The sequence below is a fragment of the Pagrus major genome, chromosome 19, assembly GCF_040436345.1.
Source record: "Pagrus major chromosome 19, Pma_NU_1.0".
Taxonomy (NCBI): Eukaryota; Metazoa; Chordata; class Actinopteri; order Spariformes; family Sparidae; genus Pagrus; species Pagrus major.
In genome coordinates, this window is record NC_133233.1 from 13,833,678 (window position 1) to 13,859,716 (window position 26,039).

General features: G+C 39.3%; 1 protein-coding gene across 3 annotated transcripts in view; it reads right to left on the reverse strand.

Annotated features, from left to right (window-relative positions):
• tpk1 (thiamin pyrophosphokinase 1) overlaps nucleotides 1-26,039 on the reverse strand; it is a 73,570-nt gene that overhangs the window by 22,510 nt on the left and 25,021 nt on the right. For all 3 annotated transcript variants that reach the window (XM_073488304.1, XM_073488303.1, XM_073488305.1), the window contains exons 5-8: nucleotides 16,660-16,732; nucleotides 13,223-13,318; nucleotides 7,129-7,275; nucleotides 3,200-3,308 (exon numbers count right to left, since the gene is read on the reverse strand). In XM_073488304.1, coding sequence (XP_073344405.1) covers nucleotides 3,200-3,308; nucleotides 7,129-7,275; nucleotides 13,223-13,318; nucleotides 16,660-16,732 — 425 coding nt within the window. The remainder of the gene's footprint in view (nucleotides 1-3,199; nucleotides 3,309-7,128; nucleotides 7,276-13,222; nucleotides 13,319-16,659; nucleotides 16,733-26,039) is intronic.

The window sequence follows — 26,039 nt, forward strand, 5'->3', positions numbered from 1 at the left end:
AGTACGCATAAGCATTAAGGCATTAATGCTCATCTGATGAATCCTTTGTGAGATATAGAATTTACACAAAAAGAAAGAAAATAAAACTGAAGTTTGGGTGTCATAGTTTGCACTGGAAATCATCAATACCATCAACTCTTACTTACTTTCCAGCCATTATTTTTCTATGCCATTATTTGCAAATTGCCTGCAGAAGTTTCTGAGCAGATTGCTCCTTCCATGACCTTCAGGAGTTGACTGTGCTGCCAGCAGTAGCTCCTTTCTACATGTACCATGGGCCATCGACCCCTGTGCTCCAAGGTTCCAGTATAGCTCACACTCTGGTGTATCTGCCAGGCCCTCATGTCTCAAAGGGTCATTTAAACAAAACGAAAACAGCTAATTTTACCAACTGGAATCTAGCCATGTACTTTCTTGAGGTTTTGAGATATCCGCTGTTAAACTTCTGCCGTTAATTCAATACAAGGTTTTTCTAAGTAAGGTATAGTTCACAAAGTAAAATTTTAAAATAGAGATACTGAAGTTCACAATTTTTGTGTTAACATAAATAATAACAAGATCATTTCACTGAGTTTTGTTGCGGTTTGAGATCATAAAGACAAGAAAATATGCAAATCTACAGTCCAGTCTCTGGTGTTTCACAGTTTCTCTAACCTAGGTGTGAAAAGTACACATGGTGCCTTCATTTTGAAAGTGTAATCAGATGTTGCATATTTATAATTGCTAACTTCATTTGGAATGAGAACGGGTTGTTTTCACAGGAAGACAAAACCAAAATCGACAGTGACACTGTGGACCAGCGGGACTATTACCCGGTTTGGGGCGTTAACGGGTTGGTGGATGTAAAATGTGTTGTTGGACTTTGGTTATAACTATTTGACTCGATGTGATGTACATTAATTTGAGTTTTCAATCGTATAATTTTAAATATCTCAATATATAACCACATGAACCATCAATACCAAGATCATTTTTTATTCTATCAAGCCTTTTCTGTCTCAAAAACCAAGCTTTTTCCATTTTATTCCAAAACCAACAATTTCACACTGTTCAAGAGAAAATAGGAATGTTAGAAACTCGGGACTTTGACAAAAACTCAGAAAGACAAACTGTATCTTCTCACAGCAAGCTCTAGCTCAGCTCTGTGGGCACATATATGCGCTGCGCCTCATCTAATTTCACAACAAACTAAATTATTGATCAACTAACATAAAAAAATTAACACGTGATATAATTAACTTGGGCCAAGGGTGTTTCAGCTCATCCTGCACACTTCCCTGGAGTACGACAACCAGAAAAAAATGAAGTTTGTTCAATAACTGGCTACTCATCTCAAATGTACGCTCTGGATCAAAACAGTATGAATCATTACACAATTTTATTCTTTAAAGCAAAAGTTAAAACAAGCTCTGGATGCAAGCAAAAAGTCTCCTTTGGGCCAGCAAGGCTTTAATGGCTGACAGCCCAAAACTCTTTCTTTAAAGAAAGATCATATATTTTTCATCACAGACCGGCTTTGAACCCAAGTGTGGCGGATCATTTCAATGAACTTCTGAAGAGTTCTCAGTGTCACCCGAGAGTGATGCCAGAGCACAGAGCTGATTTGGGCCCCTGAGGAAGTTGAACTGAGAACCCTATGCAGACACGGATTTAAACAGTAAAAACAACTGCACAAATTAGTGAAAGATGGTATTACATGATGCACTGTTACTATATGAACACTCATACATGCTGCACTCAAAAATATGAAAAAATAAATATATTCCTAATTTTTGTTTCATATTCTGGTCCTTCCTCCCAACCCCAACGGGAAATCATTACTTCCAGCCTTCTAAATATGCATGTGATTAATTAGGCATCTTGTTATCACTGGCTAATCTGCATAGGACTCTCATGTATAAAGTCCCTCTCATTACCATTCAGAAGGCCATCTCACAGGTGTGCTGAGTAAATATACAACACACAGTAGCTGATCAAAAAGCACACACACATAAAGCAAGTTAATAAACAGGGTGAAAGGCACACACACAGTCACTACTCAAACAAGCCTACAGACATGTTTAAAAAAGCACAGACCCACAAACGTGGTCACTCAAGTGTATAGACTTCCAGAAACATACACATACGCACACACAACCATTGAGAGTGGACACCCACCACGAAGCAGACACATTATGCAACCCCCCTGACAGAAGGTCCAGGTTCCCCTCGTTCTGGTGGCAGTTTGGTCTGTGACAACTCATTAAGAACACAGCTGGCCATAAGGCTTAGAGTGGGCTAAGACCACAGGGGTCCTCAGTTGGGTGTCTGATTAGATTTTCACACAATATTCAAGAATATAAAAAGCTCATTGTGGTATATATGTCTTCAATATATGCAACTTATTTAAACCGCAGCTTCATTTGACGGAAGCAAATTTTGCATCTGTACTTAACTGTATCTTATTATGCATGCTGAAAATTCATGGGAAGTTGTTCTCACAGAGAATGCAAATTTAAGTTTGCAGTGTTGGCAGCTGACAGTTATGGGTGGGGATGGGAGTTTTCTTAGCACTTGGTTTTAAATTCCCCCTCTGAGATCAGCAGAGTGTCTTCAAGAATTTCCTCCCACATATAGACCTGTGTTTCAGTTCTACATATCTCCACCAACCTTCCGAAAAAGTATCTTTTCTCATAGGTCCAAACAAAATTCTTGAGCAGTCCACACCTGTTGTGTAAGTCATATGAAAGAAATTTGGAGTTTAAAAATGATACAGAAATAAAAAGAACCAAATAAATTAAACCATAATATCCTTGAACATCTAGTATTCAACAGGCTGAAACCATAACTTTACAAGGACGCTGAGAAGGAAAGTTTTTCGGATAAGATATTGAAAATGTGATTTGACAAGGCCTGATGTTGTCCTCCATTCCCCTCACTACACATCAATTTCTTGTTACATTTACAGCATCATTGTCTAAATTACAATCAAGAAACTTCTCTTTTTAAAAAGAGACATGTTTTTTTCTTTTTTTGAGAAAACATAAAGGAAAGATGAACTTTGATGCTTAATTTGTATGTGGTAATTTTACAGGAGCAGAGATAGGGTCTTTTTTTTACAAAGCCTACATATGTAGAGTAAAGTAACAATGGAAGTTTAAGACTAATTATTTGCCGTGGAGCATCACACAGATGCTAACAATGAATAAAGGGGACTCACCCAGGTTCCATTTGAGTCCAGTGGTGATTGTTTGGCAGGGTCCACCTACTGGAATGAGACCACACCAGTCCCCCTCCAGGCCTGTGTTCACTCCCAGTCTGTGGCTGCCCTGTTGACACACAGTGTGAGTGCGAAAATGAGTATAATGAGTATTTGTGTGTGTGTGTGTGTGTGTGTGTGTGTGTGTAAGAGACGATGACAGGTGGAAACAATGAGATAGAAAAAATTAAAAGGAAAACAAATGTGGAGCACGACTTCTTAAACTTTTCCAGCCCCAAATGAGAAAACTGAGCTTCTCCGCCCAGGGAACACGGCTCATTAAAATAAATTATTGCTCCTGTCAATGCTGCAACCCATTTTCAGCTCCAACCCACACTTAAAAAGGATACCTTGCCAATTTGAATTATACTCTATTTTACTGTGTGTCACAGTGAGTCAAAAGAATTTTGCACTGGCTACCGATTACTGTATGAACAAGCAGCTTTTCACTTCAACAGTACAGCCACTGGTTGCACTCTCATGAATTCTTAACTGGGAGTCGACAGGCAGTGTTTCCTATAGCATATTTTATTAGCTCAGAAAAACAGTATCAATAGAGGACATTTGACAGTGTTAAGGAGTCTGAGGGACATATGAAGAAATGGTTTTGAGATACAGTGAAGTCTTTTCATAAAGTGCGCTACAAAAAAAAAAAAAATGAGCAAAATTTCAAAATGTCTAAGTATCCCTTTGGGAAACCAGGGCTGGAAGATAAAAAAAAGCAAGAACCAGACAGTGTGGGTGCAAGGTAGTGTCAGGCTCTCCAGGTTGAATAATGACTTTGCTATGAATGCACTGGTTATAATGAAGTCTTATCCTGGAATGTAAAAAGGTCAAAACAGAGTTTCTCTCATTCACAGCGTATAAAAACAAAGATACAAAGAAACATCGACACCTCATTTTAGCATGTATATGTGTATTTGGTAAAGAAACGTTGCATCTGGAGGAAACTAAAAATCTCTGAAATTTGTTGATTTTGTTTCATAAACACTTTGAAAATCTGCAGGCTTGAGCGCCACATATGCTCAAAGTGTCACACACCTCATAAATAAAAAGACAAAAAGCGTTGACGGCTAGAACTTAGATCGACATCTAAAAAGGATCAAACAGATGCAGACAAAGACAGCAAAGGCATTCACATTAAATTAGGAGTTTGAAATCTTGAAAGTGTGACATGTTTAAAGCACAGTTTCCTTTGCCTGGCTTCCTGGAGCTGCATACCCAGAGGGCAGGAATCATGGGAAAATTCTAAGCTTTGGAGCGATTTGTGTTTAGGAAACAACCCTGAGGTTGTTTTCTATACATGAACAAACTCTCTTTGTGTAAGTGTGTCAGAGAGACAGTGTATGAAGAACAGAGAGAAAGGAAAACAAATGCATGTGCACATGCACATATGCAGGAGAGTCTGTAGGCAGTGTAAGAATGTACCTTTTTCTGGTTGTAGAACTAGTTACTAACAGTTCTAGCTACTTTTTTAGCTGGGACATGGAGAAGAAAACGAATGAAGATTGAACTCCTATGGGGAAACTTTATTTTTTAAAAGTTGCCTGGTGACTGCATATATGTTACAGTATATAATGTTATACATTTTTGTTTAAATTTTGCCACATTCCCTTTGTGTTAAGACTACAACAACTGCTGGTGGATCTGACTTCCACTTGCGATACTGGAATCAAAACAACCCTAACGCTAATGTCAGAATGCTGACGATGACAATGCTAACAGACTTATTGAAGCAGGTGTAATATTTTAAATGTTCATCAACTTACTTTAAAATACTATGTATTTAACAGAGAGAGAGAGAGAGAAAGTATTAATAACACAATTAGGCATATACAGTGTATATAATAATATTGCCATGACTTTTCATTTGGCTTTAATATTAATATCAAAAGGCCATTGTTATCAATTGTCATTGGGTTTCTATGTAGAACCAGGTCAGCTCTTTACCTCATGTATTTATTCATTTCTTATTTGAATGCCATATTGTTGCTAACTTGCTCCAGCCCAGCAGAAGTTGGAATGAGTTAACATACCTCAGCTATCGCACTTTATCATTTAAATCAGCTCTTGTCTGACAAGTTTCACTCCTCAAAAGGGCATCACCAAAACAAGCTTGTACATTTGACCTAGAGTGTGCGCTTTTCTAGAATGATTTATAGCACGGATTGGGCTGACACAGCACTGTGCCTTTCCTATCCCACGACACAGAGAGCAGGTTCTCGCAAGTATCCTTAGGTGTTGGGATACTAACTTGAGTAAATGTGGCTCTGCTTGGCCCTTGGACCCAGACTCAATAGAGCAAATGACAAATGAGAAAAAACAACAAAACAGATGAACTCAGTGCAACTTTTTTCTATAGATCCAAATTGAGTAAATTTAGCCTTACCTTGGGACATTGACTGATTAAAACATCTTCCTGTCGTGTAGGGACTAAACAAGCCTGCAGCCCTTGCAATGTCCCTACCCTTGATTTAATAAAAGACATGAGAATTATGCAAAAGCCCTGAGCCAGCTATAGAAAGCACAAGACTTCTGCATATTTCCCAAAGATAGCATAATAACACTTTGACACCTCATCTGGGAAACAAAAGCTAAAACAACAGACGCAATCCTGATTAAGTCAGAGCATATCTGTTACTTAGGCTTTCACTGATTTATTCTGGAAAGAAGAAGCAAGTCTCACTTATTTTCTAAAATGTGCATGTTTAACAGGACACTGCATTTATACTTGTCAAATTTGCAAAACGGACATGACTGGCAATTTACCTCTGGTTTTAGTTTCTTGTCTGTTTGTGCACAGTACATCAACAACCCTCTATGTATTGATTGTACCACCAAATCCCAAAGCTAAGCACGTAACAAAGCTTTGATTGCATGGAATACGGGCGGTGAGGATATTTGGCAAAAGTTGTAAACACTTCAATTACAGATGTAACTTGAACAAATAGCACTGGGTCTTTCGAAGGTTGCGTTCACCTTCATGTACAGGCGTCTGCGTTCATCAGTCGCTAGCGAATTGGAGCTGCGTTGACAAACGAGCTTAATTTACCCTCACTGAAGTAAGATTAATTGGAGGTGTCGAGGTATGAAGCAGCAAATGACAACGCGCCTTTGGAATAATGACAAGAGGTAGGGAGGGAGTGCATGAGAGAAAGGTTTACTTAACGTATTACAAGGTGTCATCAAGAAGTGCGACAGTTAGTTGTTTGTCCTGAAGATCCAGCAAATAAACAACACAGGGGGGAAAAGAAAGAGGCAGAGAAAAAAAAGAACAGTGTGTCCCAAATGACGGCAACTCGGCCCACTTGTAAACTCAATCAACTGAGGAGCATGAGAAAGTGGCTGGCATTGAGGAAAAACAATTTGGGAGTATCAAAAGAGACTCTCTCTCTCTCATGTACAACAGCAAATTGGGGCACCAAAAGAGTGTGTGTGTGTGTGTGTGTGTGGGTGCGTGCGTGCGTGTGCGGGGGTTCTTGAAGTGATTACTTAACAAAGAAACAAAGTGTTCAACACTCCAATCAAGGTGGAAGCAGAGCAAGGAAAAGAACATTTTTGAGAGAGAGAACAGAAAATGAAGAGACGGACAGGAAGAGGGGAGACTAGAGGGGGTAGAGGATATTAGAGCAGGGTGTTATTCAGTGTGGTGAAAATATACTGCAGGTCTTGTCTTCAAATACAGATATACACATAATAAATGCACCTTGAGCTTCATCAAAAGTGCACTTAAAAGACATGCAAAAACCGATTTACAAGTGTTATGACCTCCCTTTTTAGTGGTATTTTACACCTGTGAAAATGAATGGAAAAGGACAGAATCATTGAATGGGTGTTTGTCTATGCACACAATGTGAAGGCTAAGTACTGTGTGTTTAAAGTACACTCACGGGTCTGAGTAGGTATGCCAGGTTAGCCTCCTGTATGATCAACAGGGGGAGTCGTGTCATGGACAGAGCATGGTAGAGGGTCTCAATAGATGCCATGGTCTGGTCAAATCTGCCCCCAAGACCACCCAGTGTCACTATGGCATCCACCTGGAAAGACAAAGAATTTAAGTGTTTAAAACATTTTGCCAGTATCAATCAGGATAAGGATATATTTAGAAAAATCAAGAATGAGGAGGTAAACCATTAAACATATCGTTTTTGTACTGTTTTCTATTGAGTACATGTCAAAAAGGATAAGCAAATGATCACATTCTGTTTAATTTACGTTTTACACAAGAGCCTTCTATACAGTAAATGAAATGCAATGAAATTATTTGCTCAGAATAGACTGCATATTTTATGTGTAACATTTGGTGAAGATTGGATGAAATTTTGAGAGACACATTTTCAGATATGAGTAAATAAAGCAGGTAAAGAGCTTGTTTAGTAGTTTTTAAAGATGTCCTGCAAACTAATCCCTCAAAAAGACCAAAACTAATATTGTTTGTGTAGTCAAAGCCAGATATATCTTATTCCTCTGCGCCATAGACGTCCGTTGTTGTCTATTAACTATTAAGAATGCAACAGTGAACCACAGTTTCACTGGGTGGCTTGTTCCTTTATTTTCCATAACATGAGGTCAGAATGTAATGAGAGACGGACTAATACTTTGCTGGCGTTGGTCTTTTTATGGGATTTGTTGAAAATAACAAAAATATAGAATACCACCAGCCTTAACATTAAACAAAGAAAGAAAAACAAACAAACAAGCACATTAACAAATGCCACAGGGACAAGTAAACATTAAAGGAAAGAAACAGCAAGGACACGGAGCTTCGAGGGAAAAATGAGATGGAGAAGAGATAAACAATCAGCGGTAGATCAAAGAATGAATATGGGCTATTACAATGACGGTAAACAACAGTCTCTTGATTTAAGAGGTGAACAAGTTAACACCAAATCAAGAAAGCTAAGTGGATTACTTAAACTTATACAATTTCCTGCAACCTCAGTGCTAGAATAAGGTCCTTCTTAACTTTAGGCCAGCAGTTCACTTAAGTACAATATTTACAGCTCTCAGCAGTTATATCCTTACACAGAGTCCCTGAGCAGTCAAGCACCACTGCTGACAGCCTTAAAACCCAGCAGAGTCTAGAGGGCAGAGGCGCTGTCAGAGGGTGACGACTGACAGTCAATCACATATCACTTCAGTGTTTTCACCTTAAACACATACTGCAAATAATAAACAATCAGAACGGAAGAGGTTAAATTGTTTTCTATTACCTTCGCTGAGGTTGTCTGTTATTGCCTGGCTGTATCTAAACATTATTAAGATAGACAGTAGCAGCCAATAAAGTACAATCACGTAAAGTTTACTAACTACATTTCAAACTTTGAGAAATTGCTGCTCTTACACCTACATCTACAAATCAGCCAGATCATATTTATCACATTCATCTGCAACGATAACAGTATTGTGAGTGTTTTTTTCTGTAAGTTTATGTGAATGCATTAACCCTTTTAGTAAATAACATCACAGCAAACCCACTACGCCACTGTGAAATAAGTTTCCATTTCCCCTTTACTATTTCAATAAGCTGCCTTTGGTTCAATGTATTCAACGTTTCCCAAAAGCTGAACGAGCTCAGATCAAATTTGTGCAGTAGCTCTTTACTGTACATAACCTGAGAGGACTGTTTACCGAACTAAATGTATTACAACTTCCTGCATCAGGCTATGGAGTTAAAACTTAACCACTGCTGAGATTGAGGGTTATTATAACATCTGGCTGACGCCCCCACATGCAGAGACATCGCCGAAACTGTAAACAACAGCACTTGGTAAACAAACTCCCCTCTGCGAGACTGAGAGACAGCAAAAGAGAGAGAGGTTATGAAATAGAAAAATTATAATCTTTGAGTCAAATACTTCCCTTTGATTAATAAAAATGACTAAATAATAACCAAATCTGAAACCCACTGCATTAACCTACGAAGAGAACATCCATGTGTTACTCCAAACAGATGGGAACAAAAACATTTTTTACCTTAACCTGGTCTTACAGAAAAAGACTAGGGTTACTCTATCTTGTTTTTTACTTAGTGTCAACACATCCCACGAAAACACCAAAACCAAAAGGGATTAGTATGTTTCTCAAAACCTTACAACTTGTTGTGGTGTCTGTGGGTCATGAGTAAGCTCATTTACCCCCACAAAACATGCAAATCTTTTAAAACAGATTTCAAATACCCACATTAAAAAAGGCTCAATAATTTCCCAATTTCCCGTTTTAGAAATCATAACTCAAACCGGAGTAAATAGTGCATTTAATGGGGACAATTCTTAGCCACAGATTAATACACAATTGATGACCTTAGGGGTGTTTAAATGGAAGTTTAAACTTAAAATGAATTGACTTGTCTAAAGGTAAGATAACACTCACAAAACACTCAAAATTGAGCACAATCTATAGGTGTAAACATTGTCAAAAAATATTACGTATATTATGCGAGCCTTTTGAAATTGTTAATCCCATTTTTCAATAACTAAAATGTACTATAAATGCCACTAAAAACAGTGGCACCTTGTGCATTATCAACATCACACATTATCCTACAAAACATGACAACAACTATGAACATTTCATTTGCCTCAGAGACTTGTCATATCAGTGCAAATTATGTCAATACGCAATTTAAATGTGTAACGACTAGTATCTGGTGCCGACTTGCGAGGGTAGCTATGTTTAATTAACCAGTCATCTAATTGTGCACATCCTATCCCTACCCTAGTTCGTAGTCAGAGTGACAGTACCAGGGCTGTGTCACCCAGTGTAATGGTGTGACTCATTGATACTGTATGTTCTTAATTGTTTTTGGATAATGAAAGTATGTCACAGAGAAATCGCTCTATTCATGTAAGTTTTCAAAAAATTGAAAACATATTTTCAAAATGAATATTTCAAAAATTAGGATACAGATAGTCTATATGTGTGTATAATCTTTTATCTACAACAGGCCTTGCCCCTTTTGTCCATCCATCAAACCGTCTTCCAAATTCACCTCTGATGTCCTCACTGTTCTTATTGCTTACTAAGGACACATTTTTTATACCCAAGAATGCCAGGACAGGAACAAAGCTGCTGCCAGAAGGAGGAATAAGAGAGGTGTGGAGGGATCAAACCAACAGAGAACAGTATCAGTGAAGAGTATCAGTTAGTTCCAGAGGGCAGAAAAGCTCAAAGAAAGTAAAGAATGGTGAAAGAGAACAAGGAGCAACGACTAGAGGTGTATTGTGTTTGAGCGTCCAATGACACAGTAGCTTGCTCAATCTTCCGCTTTCCATCACACTGCTGTTGTGTCCGCTACGCATATCAAACTCTCTATATCAGTCTGGATTTTCATTTGTTCCCATTTCATGTTTGTTTACTAAAAACAAAAAAACAAGCAGGGCAAGGAGAATCTCACGACTGAATGAATAAAACTCAACAAGCTGGCTCAACAGATCCGGCCGTACTCTCTCCTGATTGGCTGGGGGAGTCAGAGCGATTCGGAGATCAACACAAAACACTCACATCCATTTATTGGGGATGATGAACAGATAAGCAGAGAAAGAGAGAAGAAAATGAAAACGGTAATGCTGCTTATGCTTGAAACAGTGAAGCAAGGAGAGAGACGCTAACTAGGACAGAGGTGTGAGAATATAGACAGACGATCAGACACAAACCACATGTTGGGGTACACACACATGCACAAACACACACTTCAACAAGTACATAGACAAACAGATGTACACAGGTACCAAATGCTCACGCACAAACTAGCCTTTTACAAACACCTGCACAAAGTAGACATATACACACAAAGGCACATTTTCAACTGTAGGCACACTGTGATGTAAACACACAAATACACACGCATTTATAAATATATGTATATGCGTACACACAAACAAAAATCATTCTCATCCACACACCATAATCCTCTGATACCATTCTTTGGGATTTCACCCAACATAATATGAGATAAATTCTCTAAATCGAGCGCTAAGCTGTGAGGAGGAAAACATTCAGGGGCTAATATGGTGAATCTTAAACAGCCCAAACAGGAGAACAACGCTCAGTAATCTGCAAATCACTCTGCAATGATTTCATCCATGTGTTAATTCATTTAAACAGGCTAAGTGGTTGGAAATTAATGAAGGTGAGCAAAAGAGAAAATGACAAGATGCGATATGAAATCATGAGAAAAGCTCTGCTTTTCTGTAAGCTACTCCTATTCACAAAGTGCTGAAGGGAACAAAAGTTCAAATAAGAGTCATCGTCCGTGAAGAAAAGCGGAAAAATCCTGGTAAACAAACAAAAAAAGTCATCATCAGCAACTCTTACAGAATGTCAGAAAAAACTGATTGCCGGGCTCCTATCTCTCTTTGGCAGACAGACGGACAAACACTAGTTAAAAGGCAGAGTAAATATTAGCTAGGCCAACAAAAAAAAGGCCCATGGAAGGAAAGGACAAAAGTATATGTTCCCTTAAAGCCAGACACCAAAAAACAAAGTGAAAATGCACAATGTGACAACACATGTGCATTCTGTATGAGATGAAGTGCATTTTTGTGTGGCTGCAAGCATCTTCTCTGTGGTGTTTCATCAGCCTCAAGATTTGAAGTGATTGGGGCACTCGTCAGTGATTGGAGCAACACTTGGCATGCTGCTAAAAAAGGCTAATATTAGATAAAATAGAGATAGAAAAACGGGGAAAGGGGAAAGAGAGACAGAAAGAAGACAGGTACACTAATAAATATACACATACATAGATAAATGGACAAAATATCATTCTCCATGATATTAAGAAATGTTATTTGTTGAAATTCTTGGAATTAGAGATAATATACTGTTTGTTGTATTCCATATTTTTCCCATCGTGTGATGTACATTCTGTGCAATTCAGCTGACATTTTGTGAGTCAGAATGGAAATGGAGTCAATCTCTGGATCAGATCACTGTGTGTCTGGGCTCTGCAGCAGCTGGCTGAGCACGGGGCTTCGCTCTGGCTGGCAGCTCATTTCAGAGTTTTGGGTATCAGGTTGTTAGGAGATGCTTTACACTTTGACAAAGATCACAACAAGAGTGAGGTATTTCATTTTACATCAGCGCAAAACCACAATTACACTTGAATACTATATGTAGGTGTAAACGTGGCTGATGTTATTCCAATGATATTTTTCAACACTCTTGAAACACTTCAGGGAATGTTGAGTAAACATGCATGTTTTTTTCCAGCAGCACCATTTCATATTCATACACCCACACATGCCCGCACCTCAGATCTGCCCACAGCCAACCACAGTCCAATATTATTGACCTCTCAACAGCTTATGTTAAGTACCTGAGGACTGAGCGCCTTGCTTAGGGGCACTAAACTCTCAGAGGCTGGAGAGAAGAGCTGTACTTTTTTTTTTTTACTCATTTTACCCAGTGCTATAACTACAGTACGCCAGTATTGTATTGTTTTCATAAGAACAATGTCTTTATTCAAACTATTTTTGACAGAAAGTCACTGGTCCAGACCAAGGAAGATAAAGCATATAGCATATCAAATAGCACATTAAACAAAAAACATATAATGTGTTAATTAGTGAAGCAGATTTTGATCCCTCTAGACAGATCCAGGCTAGCTTGGCTAATCGTTTCTTGGTCCATTGCTGCAGCACCTCTATTCACCCTCTGTCTGAACGCTCTGTTTTAGTGCCCAGTCTTCTCTGATTGGTCAGCTCTCACAGTGTTTCTACATCATGCCAGCATTTTTGCAACCACAGCCCTGAGGGTGTTGGCTGTATAGTTGTGACATCAAAACCTTGTGGAAGTCGTGACAGCTCGCTTGAAGGTACAGTATCTGACTTCTCCATGGATTCAGCATTTTTATACTTTCACAGTATTTATAGAGCACCTAAACCTGCTGTAAATCAAAAAGAATGCGAAGTGTCACTTTTAAATATGGGACTTTAGCAGGAAAAATGTCAGACTTTCAGTGTGTTATGTGCAGTGGATGTTTACCTGCAACTGTCGTCTCTCAATTTCCTCCACCATGATTGCAAGACACTTGGTGAAGTCTGTGAGGTCCTGTTTGGCTGTTTCTATCAGCTTGCACCCCTACGCAAAAAAGAAAAATGGAGACGCACACACAGGCAACAAAACATAATCAGATAGATGTACACACACGCAGAGGGCAAAACAAAAACCAAGGCAGAGATAAGGGATAGGGGGATAACAGAGCACAGAAAAACAGAAAGAGATAGAGAGATGGAGAGAGGTATAAATCAGTGTTTGAGTCTTGTCTGGCTGTCTGTGGGCTGTGTTGCTGAATAATGCAGAGGCTCCAGTCAGTGGCCCTAAACTACAGCATCCAGGTAAACAACCATGCTCTCTCCCTCTGTCTCCTTCTCTATCCACACACTGTCACTTTCCTCCCAAAGTACACCAACTTCCCTAACACACACACACACACACACACACACACACACACACACACACACACACACACACACACACACACTGCAGTCAGTTCACACAAACTTGTTCGCTGTGCTCTGTTTGATCCCATCCATCCTCCCTCCCCTCCCCTACCCCCCTCTTCTCTCACCCCTCTATCCCTGCCTCTCCTCCCATCTCTCCCTCCCTTGCGATGCTTTTCTTTTCTCTCCTTTCCATTTATGCAGAATTATTCACCGTTTCCGACAAATCTCTGAGGGAACGCCTCAAACTTTCCCATTGTTCTGCTCCTAAAGCATTACCATAAAAGTCTGTTCTCTCTCATGGAAAAAACGGTTTCGCTCATTTTTTTAGGCAACCTGTGTGATACTTGTGAAAAAAAGTACTAATATTACAGGCAGCTTCAGAGAGAGAGGGGAGAAGGGTGAGAGAGAAAAGGAGGGTGTCACAGCTAAAGGCAACCCATATCTGTGTATGTGAGTGTTTGTGTGTGATCATGTTTGTGTGGTTGTGCGTGTGCATTGTGAAGTATTGGATCTGCTTTTTAAACTGTGTGCATCTGTGGGGCTCTGATCACAGTAACACACAGCTAAACACAGCAAAAGATTACACGGGCACTGCACTTTTTTCTCTAAGGTGTGTGTGTTTATGTGAAACTTACTGTGTATTTATTATTTATTGAACCAAGCTTCATCTCTCAAGTGTTCTGGTTTGACATTTTGCTTGTTATAAACAACGGGTAGTCCATTTCATAGGAGAATTTGCATTTTATTTTTCTGACCTTGGATACTTTAGTCTAAATATGCCGTATGAACAAGTTTCATGGACAGCTAGGGAGGAAGGACTATGACGTAGGATGTCATCAGGGGACTCTGGAGAAGCATCGTCTTATGTCTAGACTATGTTTATATGTACTGTATTTATGGTAATACATTTACATCTTATTTCAAAATGTTTCTCAAGTAAACAACCAGAACTTGACCAAAAATGCAGACTCCTGTTCACTACCCCATGCAATACCCCAGTAAAATGTGTATTCTTTTATATTTGACACGATTTAATTACCCATCTGCAGGTCCTTAAAATACATTTTGTATTTTTTGTTTGTATGCACCTTGTGACCCATTTACATGAAGAAATGTCTTCTTGCAATGGAAGCAAATTAATCAAAGTGTGACTTTCAACTCTCAGATCATCTGGTTCTTTTTAATAATTTTTAGAGGGCTGAAAGGGTGTACGCACAGTATTTCAATATGAATAAAGCAAATAGAAAAAAAAAAAAATAGTTTTGTACAAACTATTTCTACATGGGCATTCATCTCATGACCCCTGATCAAACACACAGAGGTTTTCCCAACAATTGCATTGATCTTTAGCTGTGGGTTAAATGCAAAGCAGCGCCTCCTGCCAGGCTGTGTTAACACTCCCAACAAGCTCCACCATTACATCTATTATGCTGAGGTTAAAGACGATTACTGTGAGGTTAAGAGCCAGTAATGACATTTAGGCTATTAGCAGCCCAATATGCAACAAGAGTTGTTTTGTATGATAAAGGGATGTGGTTTTTGTTAAAAGTAAAAACATTTTTTTTTTTTAAAAAGTATCCAGTTTGCCTGATCCTGGGTGATCAGAAAGTGAAATATACCTGTAAAATGTCACTCTGACCACCTCCAGAAGTGGCTTTTGATGACTGGGTCTAAATCTGGAGAGCACTGACAGCTGAAGGGATGTCAGACCACACAGTTGTACCCACTTTGATGATTCAGTCTGCATGTTCGTGTCACTGTAGTTGGAACTCCTGTAGAGTCTTGAGCATAAAAGGCGGTTTGACCCTTGTCAAGTTTGGATATTCTTTTATCCATTCATCCAGACAGCGTGACATTAACTCTATGACAATGCAACACCTGTTTTTTCAAACTCACTTGATGGTTAAAATCATGTCAAATGCACACTTTCTGCCTTTTGGGGGTCTTTCAATCACAAAAATGAAAACAAAATGTTCACAGATGTATTTAAATTGAATTCACGTTATATTTAGTCATGGTCACGACTTCCTTCGTCACTCCCTAACCTATCATCTGATGTTTCCTTGGAAGTTAGAGCCACAAGTGACGAAATGAAACGCACCCTTTAGCTTGAATTAATTTATGGATTTCTCTGAGGATAATGTCATAACTTAACAAAATATACAACTAAGGTCTAGTTGTTTTTAGACATAGTAGTGCAACAAATGTCACCTAGGGTTAAATTTCCTGAATGCAGTGACAGTATTCGGGATCATATCTGCATCATGATCATGGAATATATTAAATGGACACAGAAGTTCAAAAAAATACTCCATTTCCTATGTTACCGACTATCCCTTATCTTAACTGTCTGATATATTCACTGCTTTTGTCCCTTATTAGCTCTTTAAAGCATTGAGCCCAGCAATACCAGTTCAACTGATTGTCAAGGCTGTGCAATTAGAGTAACAGAGAAGACACATAAGAATAAGATAAGCAAAGTTTGGATTTGACAGGCTGGCCACAGTTTTTGCTATATTGCATTCCTTAAGTTGAATATCCCAGGAATTAATAAGAAATGGAGATGATTTATGTGCACTTATCCACAAGTCCTGTACACAATCAATGGTTTACTTCTTTTCTGTCTCCACACAATGTGCAGCTATAGTGAACATAAAGCAGCAACTTTCAAATGTAACTGTAAGCTTTAAGATGGTAGTGAATTCAAACTGATGTCTAACTGCTCTGCAGTGTGGTGGCACTTTGCATCAGATGGGAAAGGTCTCATCTCAGAGGAATCCATGTTGGATATGTCAGCGTCTAGCTGAAGTTATGTCAAGGTGGTTAAGGGGTCCAGTTTCAAGCTAAGAATAGCGTGAAGTTCTTTAGTCCAAACTTTCAAGTTATGCCTGTCTGAAGTCCTATTACTTTTTATGTATGTGTCTCTGTGTGTACACCTGTAGCTCTGAGAGTGTGTGCAAGTTGTGCTCCACTCACCTTGCCTGAAAAGAAAGCTTTGACCTCCGCAGTAATGGAATCAAAATCCCCGCTGATATAGTCAGGGAGGAAGCTGGATGTAAAGGATAGAAAGAGAGGATGAGTGACAGAGGGAGAGGGTTACGATTGCGAGAAAGACAGAGAGACAGAGAGCGTTAGGCAGAGATAGAAGAGAGGAGGAGAGAGGGGACATCGGGGGCATGTGTCAGCTCTTTGATCTGTGCAGCGAGGGAGAAGAGTGACGCCGCCGGGGGAAAGACGAAGAGACATGGAGACTGACAGGGTGATTCTCTGTGGCACTGATGCTGCCCCTCTTACTCACATACACACGCACACACACACGGCTGACTGCAGAGATACACAGATTGATGTGAAAACACACAAACAAATGTACACAGCAGCAGATTTACAAGCAAATCAGATACGTTTGATACATACATCCAACTCAAACACATAAACACAACAGAGTAATGATAGGACTGGAAGCAAATTTAATCCTAAATCACTGTCTCTCTCCCTCACACACACACGCACACAGAGAAACACAGAAACAGGAACAAACAGAGCATAATGTACCTGGTGTTCATCGGATATTGACCTGTTCCATTACACTGACTGACTACATTCTCCATTAGAGCTCAGTATTGGTTTAATTACTTCAGGTCATAGTGCAAATTGATGTTTTGAAACATGCGCTCAATCGATGCAGTATATGGTAAGAGCAAATGGTGAAAAAAGGTAGTACAAATAATCCATGTGTATATTTTTGGAATGGGTTTACATATGCAGACTACTGATATGGGTTCGAGCAGAAAATGAATTCAAAACAAAGTAGATCTGTGTGCTCCTACACTGAAATTTTTTAAATAAACTCTAATATTGACAGTTACTATCAACTGATAACCATATTCTGATACTACAAGACAATATCATAAAGTATACAAAGTCAAACTGTTTCTTGCTGATTTTCCATGCCCCGTCTTGTGTCTTCCACTCAAGTTCAAACATGTTTAAAAAAAAAAGGGAAAATTGGTAGAAAACATAAAATGTGTGCTGATTGTGGACCACAGTTAGATGTTCGTTAGTTGTCAGATGTTCAAATAGAAAATACATTCCCTATATTCTTTAAAGGTAATAAGTGCCGAAATTATAGCATAGTATCAATGTTGACAGTTGACAGTATTTTGCATGCATGAAATAAATGAATACTGACTTTCATCTTAACAGGAACATGTGTGCTGGAGGATGTTAATGAACCTGGACAGCTGGGTTTGAAATCTTGCTGTTACTGTAAGTATAACTGATTATGAAATAGAGAAAACATTTCAACAGCAATGTATTGGCATAAAAATTAATTAAATCAGCCCTACATTCCCCAATGGTTTGTGACTCACACAACCCAGAATTGAACAGCTAGAATGATCACGAAATGAACGACTACAAAGTATTAGTTGTTAGCTTGAAAACCCTTGCAGAAATAACATTACTACAAGCAATTAAGAGGATTACAACTGAAAATTAAACTGGGCACAAGGTTTGGGAATATATTTGCATGCAGGCTTTGCATTCTGAATATAAATTTCATGAAGTATTTCACTCATTCAAATACAACTGTGTTTCGAGGCAACCTGCACTCACAGGGTGTAGGAATTAACAAGGTCTGTTGTAGATATCGGTGAAAACAGCAAAAAATCTACAGGCCACTACTGAGTAGAACATTCCTGTCAGAGAGAGAAAGATAGCTCTCTGTTTATTCCCTGTGTGTGTGTGTTTATGTGTAAGGTGCAGGACCACGCAGGGATGCAGTAGCCACTATCTAGAGGCATTAACAGGTCTGACATTACGATTTCATGGTTGGTTGGGTGATGTGTTTGTTTGTGTGTGTGTGTGTGTGTGTGTGTGTGTGTGTGTGTGTGCGTGTGTGTGCGTGTGTGTGCGCTCCCCAGCAAGAGGCGAGAACGATGTTCCGGTCGGCTGAAGAAAGAGATACAGAGGGATTATTCCCTCCCTCCCTCCTCAGCGTTCCCATTTACACCAACAAGATACAGCAAGACAAACAGAACAGCAATTGTATGCAATCTGCTGCCACACACACACACACTAACACACACACACACACACACACCTACCACAAGCAAGCATAAAGACAATGAAACAAAACCCTACCTGAGCTGGGGAAAAAATGTGAACTAGGAAAAAACTTGCCTCATCCACACAAATACATTACATTCATAGGCACTGAAATGTGCACGCACGCACACTCACATACACACACTAACAAAAGGCACAAAAATCTGCAAATAAGAAGGTATACACAAGCAGGTGAACACTCCCCCCCCCTTTAATACAGCACGCCACAATTGCATCTCCATTCAGAAATAACCTTCATGTGACAGATGGGACGAGACGTGACACTGGGCCTGATCAGAGCTTTACACATACACACACAAGTGCACACACACATCCCATTGTGACCTGTATGCGTGACTCCATCGGCTGATAGTAATTGACCAGGCGAGATTCTAAATTTTGTATTTGTGTCTGTGTGCATGAGTGTAAATGCTGTTGCGTATGTGTGTGTGTGTGTTTGTGTGTCCGTGTGTTGGTTGTCTGACAGTCTTCACTTCCACATTAATATTAACTGACACTTTAATTTGGATGGGAAATAGAGCATTTTACCGCCAGTTTGTCTGAGTATCAGGCGGCGCGGATGGCTGTGTGACCTTTGCCTGTTTGTGTCTGTATGTGTGTGTGTGTGTGTTTGTCTATCAGCCTGCTTGTGTGTGCCTCTCTCTGCATCCTCTTTGCCTGCTTTTTCCTCCTCTCCTAGGCAACACACACCTCTCCTTCCCACGCTGCCTTCTCCTTTACGCTCCCTTCCAATCTTATGTCATTTCTGCTCCGCAATACTTACTTTTCTGTGTAATTAAGGCAACTTCCTTCCATCTGAAACACATTATTTTCCTTTATTTTCTTAATGTTGATTTTTGACTTGTTTCCATCATTACTACTAAATATTGTTTTGTTTATATATTCTCCCCCTTTCTCGTATCTTTCATCATCTCCTGAATGAAAGCATGATGAACACTCTTCTCACTTATCTTGTCTTGTCATCAATTGAAGAGATGCGGCCTGGATTACTCCCTCTCATTCCTCCCGTCTCCCAATCAGAGGAAGAGAGCCGGTGAAGGGGTGGAGGAATTATTTTGGATGATATCATCAACGACCCACATACTTAAATGAGCCAAAGCAAAGCACTTTGAGACGTTCAGCTCTCTGACTCATATGAACACTAATGTGAACTGTACACACAAGAGCCAAACAGACTCACATACAAACTTTGGACATATGAACAGTGATTTTTGCTTAGATCTCCATTCAGCATCAACTTTTGTAAGTGTGTTTGGACGTGACGCAAAGTGAAGTGATGGTGTGAATAAATCACGTCAAGTGACAATTCCGTGAGTTGAAAATGTTGAACTCAAGCAAAGTTTTCGCATGCCTATCAGCAGTGACATTCACACTGATGTCCGGACACTGAACATGAGCAATGGAGGAGAGGATAATAATCACTAATTGTAGCCGTTTGTGGACACCCAGAGCTGTATGATCTACTCACACATCTACTCATACCGAGACAGGACAAATAAGGAGCTGCCGTGGAGGGAAGTGACCAAGAAAGTAAGACTACGTGGTGAGTTTTGGAAATACGTCTCAGTACAGCATAGCTCTGATCAACTCCATTCAGGGAACAAGCTTTTTAAAACTGTCCGACAGAATTGACAAAGCATGAATTCAGGCTTTTTACAAGGCAGCATTATGATGTTGTTATTTCGGTGTCTTTCTGATCCATTTATTGCAGTCAGATCACAGAGAAATCTCTTCGTTTTGGGTTCATACCGATGGGGTTTGCAGTTATTTGTATTTGCGTTACTGGTGACGCAAATAGCTTCTTCACGTTTGGTCTGAATGTGGCATTATGGAAGAAGGTTAGAGGCAGTTCTTGCTGATCCGAACAGATGATGCTCATTAAATTCTTTCAATAACAGAAAGTGAAGAGGACAATTGGGAGAAAACGACGAATGTGTGCTCGTTAAAGGACCACACTCCTTTCATACAACAAGAAACAACATACGTTCAAACTTCATTAATGCAAATTTCAAACACATCCATATTTCAAAAGTGGAGAAGTAATAAGCCTTGACAATATAGCATGTATCACTGCATTTTGCATGTAATTAACGTATGTTACCACTCATCTTTATGGGAACATGTGTGCTTGAGGATGTAAATGAACCTGGACAGCTGGGTTTGAAAGTGTGTTGTTTGTTTACTTAGGGCCACTGTTCATGCACATTATTTGTATTACTGATTATGAAATAAAGAAGAGAAAATCAAAATGCATTTTACTGGCAAAAAGTTAATTCACAGTCCTACTTTCCCCCATGGTTTTTGACTCACACAACCCAGAATTGAACAGGCACAGTGATCACAAATTGAACTAATACAGAATATTAGCCGTTAACTACATAAATCTGGTAGAAATACCATGATAATACAAGCAATTAAGGGGATTACAACTGAAAATTAAACTGGGAAGAAGGTTTGGGAATATATGTGCAAGCCAGCTTTGCATTATGAATATGTATGTGTTTCATTCATCCAAATACACTCGTGTTTTGAGGCAACATGCATTCCCAAGGTGTAGGAATTAACAAGGTCTGTTGCAGATATCGGTGAAAACAGCCAAAAATCTACAGGCCACCACTGACAAGAACATTCCTGTCAGAGAGAGAAAGCAATATCTCTCTGTTTATGCAGTCTGTAAGTGTATGTAAGGAGCAGTATTTTCTAAGCTGTTAGTTTGTAGATATGGTTTACATGTCTGGTTTCATAATAAAGCAGTACTGCAAAGTTGGCATGAAGAACAACCAATCAGTGCTAACAGAGATCTTATTATCCCACTGCAACAAAGACTCTAATAAGCAAGACCTCGGGGCACAGGAGTGTGAGCTTACCTGCATGCTGAAGTACAAGTGTCTCTAACATTCTCATGTTCATCTGTATAGAAACCATTAAAAACACTTGTTTACCCATGGTTGGATGTATGATAATGTATTTGTGTGCCTGTAGTACCTGGATTTGTTCATCCAACAGTGATCTAGTGATTCGTGATCCAACACTGTCTTATCTAAAAGTTAATCAGCTCAATGCCTGTAGGATGTCTGACTAATAACCAGACATGGTCATAATTGAACAGACTTCTCATCCCCAAAACACACATACACCCTTACTTTATTAACTCTCAGAATTATTACTAGGGCCAGGAGGTGTACTAGAGAGAAAGCAGGAGGTAATTGTAATTTTAATTGACTTTAATTATTACAATTTTAATACAATAAACTTAACAAAAACTAATGACAGCACAACACACATAATGTGATAACAAAACTACAAAGCCGTCACATTAAAAGGTACAACATATTTCCCCATGCTCATCAACTCAACTCAGCATGTCAATTTCCAACACAGAGTGGGGGGAGTTCTTTGTCTATCATCGACAAAGTCTACATGGAGTGTTAATAGCATAGCACTGAAGTCCTGAGAGGCAAGTGAGAAATAAATAATCTGTGGATCTATTTTCAAAATCTAATGTAAGTGGTTTTCTGAGTTTATGAAAGAAAAAGAAAAATGTCTTCCCAGGATTATCACTCCTTAACTTTTTCATCAGTGAAACTGGTGAATCAAATCAAACCAAATCAATTTAATTTATACAGCCCAAAATCACAATCACATTGCCTCAGTGGGATTAACAATCTGTACAGTGAAGGACACCTTCTGTCCTAAGTCCCTTGATTCAAAAAGTTTTCTTTTATTTGTTTCCCTTTTTTTTTTTTTGTTTTTGCAATAATTGTTTCGGCCACAAGAAGATCCCACTGCTTTTCTTTGTAAGAGCCGCCTTATTCTGACTCTTATTTGCCTACCCTGTTATTCTCATCCTAATCAGAACCACTCTCGCTCCTCATATATTTTATAGACTTCGGAACAATCTCCAGCCTTATCTATAGGGACAAAATGAAGTATGTTAAGCAAAATCATGATCTTTTCCTTTCCTGACCAACTGGTTTTGTGCCTAAATCTAACCAGACCATACGCACAGTGTTAAAATGATATTAAACAAAAAATGTAACCTCAAGAAATGTAAAGTTGCAACATAAATAAATGTTAAGTTTCAGTATATCCGTGGTTTGCAAACAAATTTATTCACACGCCAACATTTATCCTGGTAATTGGGTTGTTAGGAAACATTATTTTTTTCATCACTTGCCTCTCAAAGCTTCTATTGAATAGAAAGTTTAGTGAGACAAAAACTTGGTCTAAAAATAGAAGGAAAAGAATTAAGAAATTTAGTTTGGCTATGACCTTGACAAAAATGATATGATAGTATAGACCAAATTAAAATCAGTAATAGCAGCTAATTACTTTAAGAACTGTAGTTTCTGCACACAGAAGAGACCTACTGCAGTAACATTACATATTAAACAAATTATACTATGATAGTATAATTTGTTTGATAGTGATAGTATCACAAAAAGAAATTTATGTTGAATGTAAATGAAAAACTTACTAACAGCACTGAAAGAAATTAGGAGGAAGAGCCATTAGTTGCCAGTCGTCAGCTGGTCCATGAATCTCTCAAACCCCTTGCCTTGTTTAATTTGCAGTGTAATCTCTGGTATTGTTGGCCTGTGATCTTGGTTTTTAGATCACGCAATAATTGATACCCTAACAGTTCAACAGTTCCCAGGCTGTGCAACTTTGATTACAGCATATTTGAAAGGAGCATCAAATGGACCATATAAAGATTAAAATACATATCTTGCTAAAGTATTTTAAACAGATATCAACATAACAGCCTTAGAAATCTTTGCTGACCAAATTTGCACATCAAGTCAACTCACATGGGCTCCTGACCACAATGCTTAGAGTTACTGACCTTATAATCATACTATAATCCTCACACATAGATATTGGCCTGTCTGGTGAGGGTTAAGAATAAAACCTGTGAGATGTGGATAAGAAATTTATGTAATGACAGAAAAATAGAAAGAGAGACTGTCAGAGATATCGCTTTGTCACTAAGTCTTATAAGTAGTCTAACTCTTGACAACTTCATTTGCTGAGGCTGACAGCATTATCTTTTTCTCCAAACCAAAATGCATACACTATGCTGACTATCACTATGCTCTGAATTTCTCTTCCATATATACACATGCTTAGTCAAATACTGTCACATTCGCAGTCTGCATCTTACTCACGCGCACACACACACACACACACACACACACACGCGCACCTGCAAATTTTAGAAACCGTGCCTGTGTACATTCACCTCCTCCCACATTCAGTCGTGTTTCTCTCCTTGTTCATCCATCTCTTGACTTCTTATTCTCTCAGAGGATTTGATAAAATGCACAAATTAGAGGAAATTGATTTTTCATTTAGAAATTGCGAAAATACAAGGTTACATTCACAGGAGAGTCAAGAGGTCTCAGCTGCGACAAAAGAGTCGGAGCCCCCATGGAAGCAATTTTACTGCAAGGTTGGTATATCATAATCATTTTGCAATTCATTTTATGAGGTGAAAGCTTTTATACTGCTGACGGCTGCTCAGTGGCTTAAACTTGAAATGCTTTGCATATCAGTTTGTTAGTGTTGTTTTAGCTCCTTGCGTTCCTTCATTCTTATGGACAGAATTAAATTATTTACTGATAATGATGCTTATTGCACAAGCTATAGACCAGCTGCAGTCTACAACTGTATGTAGACAGGGCAGTGGTGTGTGTCTAATGAAGAAACAGCTGGTGCAATGGGCTTACACAAACTGCTGTCATTGTCTTTATTAGCAGCTAAACATAGCCTGATCTATTCTAGATTAGTACAGCTTTCAAATTCACAACAGCCTTGTTGAGACCCACATTCACCTGGTCTATCCTGGTACTGTGTCCCAGCATTAAGTGGATATGATTTTTTGGCTATTTCTTGCATGAAACTCTGCTTTCGGTTGAGTCATTAGTGCCTGACTCCGCTTGTTTACCAATCTCAAACTAAAGGCCTGTAATTAAATGTGCAGTACACCGATCACCCACAATGTGACAACCACTGACAGGTGAAGTGAATAACATTTATCAGTTTGTTACAATGCTTCTGGGAAACCTTGGGTCCCATACCCCCAAACACCATTGCATATCAAGTACAACCACTTATGGTAACAGCATTCCTCAATGGCAGTGCCCCCCAGGCAAGACAATGCACCCTGCCACACAGCAAAAACTGCTTAGGAATGGTCCAAGAGACGAGACATAAGCCTCAAGACGTTGACGTAGCCTCCTACTTCTCCAGATCCCAATCTGATCAAGTACGCATGGAACGTGCCAGACCAAGTCCTATCAATGGAGGCCCAGCCTCACAACCCTCAGCACTCAAAGGATTCACAGCCAAAGCCCTGATGCCAGACACTACAGGACAACCCCAGAGGTCCTGGGGCCAATGCTTCAATGGGTCAGAGCCAAGTCCAATACATGGTGAGGCTTCCACGGAACGTACTTGGTCAGACATGTCCCATGGGTGCTTGATCGTATTGGGATCTGGGGAATTTGTAGGCCAGGTTGATGCCTTGAGCTTTTTATTCCAATCCTCTGGCCATTCCTGAGCAGTTTTTTGGTGTGGAAGGGCACCTTGTCCTGCTGGGGGGCCATTGTCATTGGGGAGTGCCTTTGCCATATGGGGTCTACTAAGTCTGGAACAGTGTTTGGGTGAGTGCTGTGTTGTCAAGTAACATTCACATGGCATCCATCAGTTCCAGGACCCAAGGTTTTCCAGCAGAATATTGAATTGTATCAAGACGGTAAATGTTATTTACTTCACCTGTAGGTGGTTTTAAATGTAGTGGCTGACCGATGTATTTGTCTTCATATGAATGCAATCAATGATGAATACAAAGGCTATCGCAATTTCCATTCGAAGTTGCAAATTGACTGAAACAAGCTTTAAATTTTGATCATCGAAAGCAAATGCAGGCTCAGCAATTCTCCCGGTATGTTTTTTCCTCTCTCCATTCTAGCCAACCTGCGTGCCTCTGGCCCATATCCTAAGAAAAAAAAACAGAAACACTTTAAAGACAACACAGCTTAGCTTACTTGCCACCTGCGGCTGTGCTTTTCAACATGACACAACGGCCACTGCCAGAGTGGGAAATGACATCTGTTGTGGGAAAACAACAGATCGAACTGGAAAATCCTCCTGCTTCACTGAAGTCAACTAGCAGCAACATTCTGCAATTCCCATTGGTTATGTCACGGACAAACTACAGTTTGTAA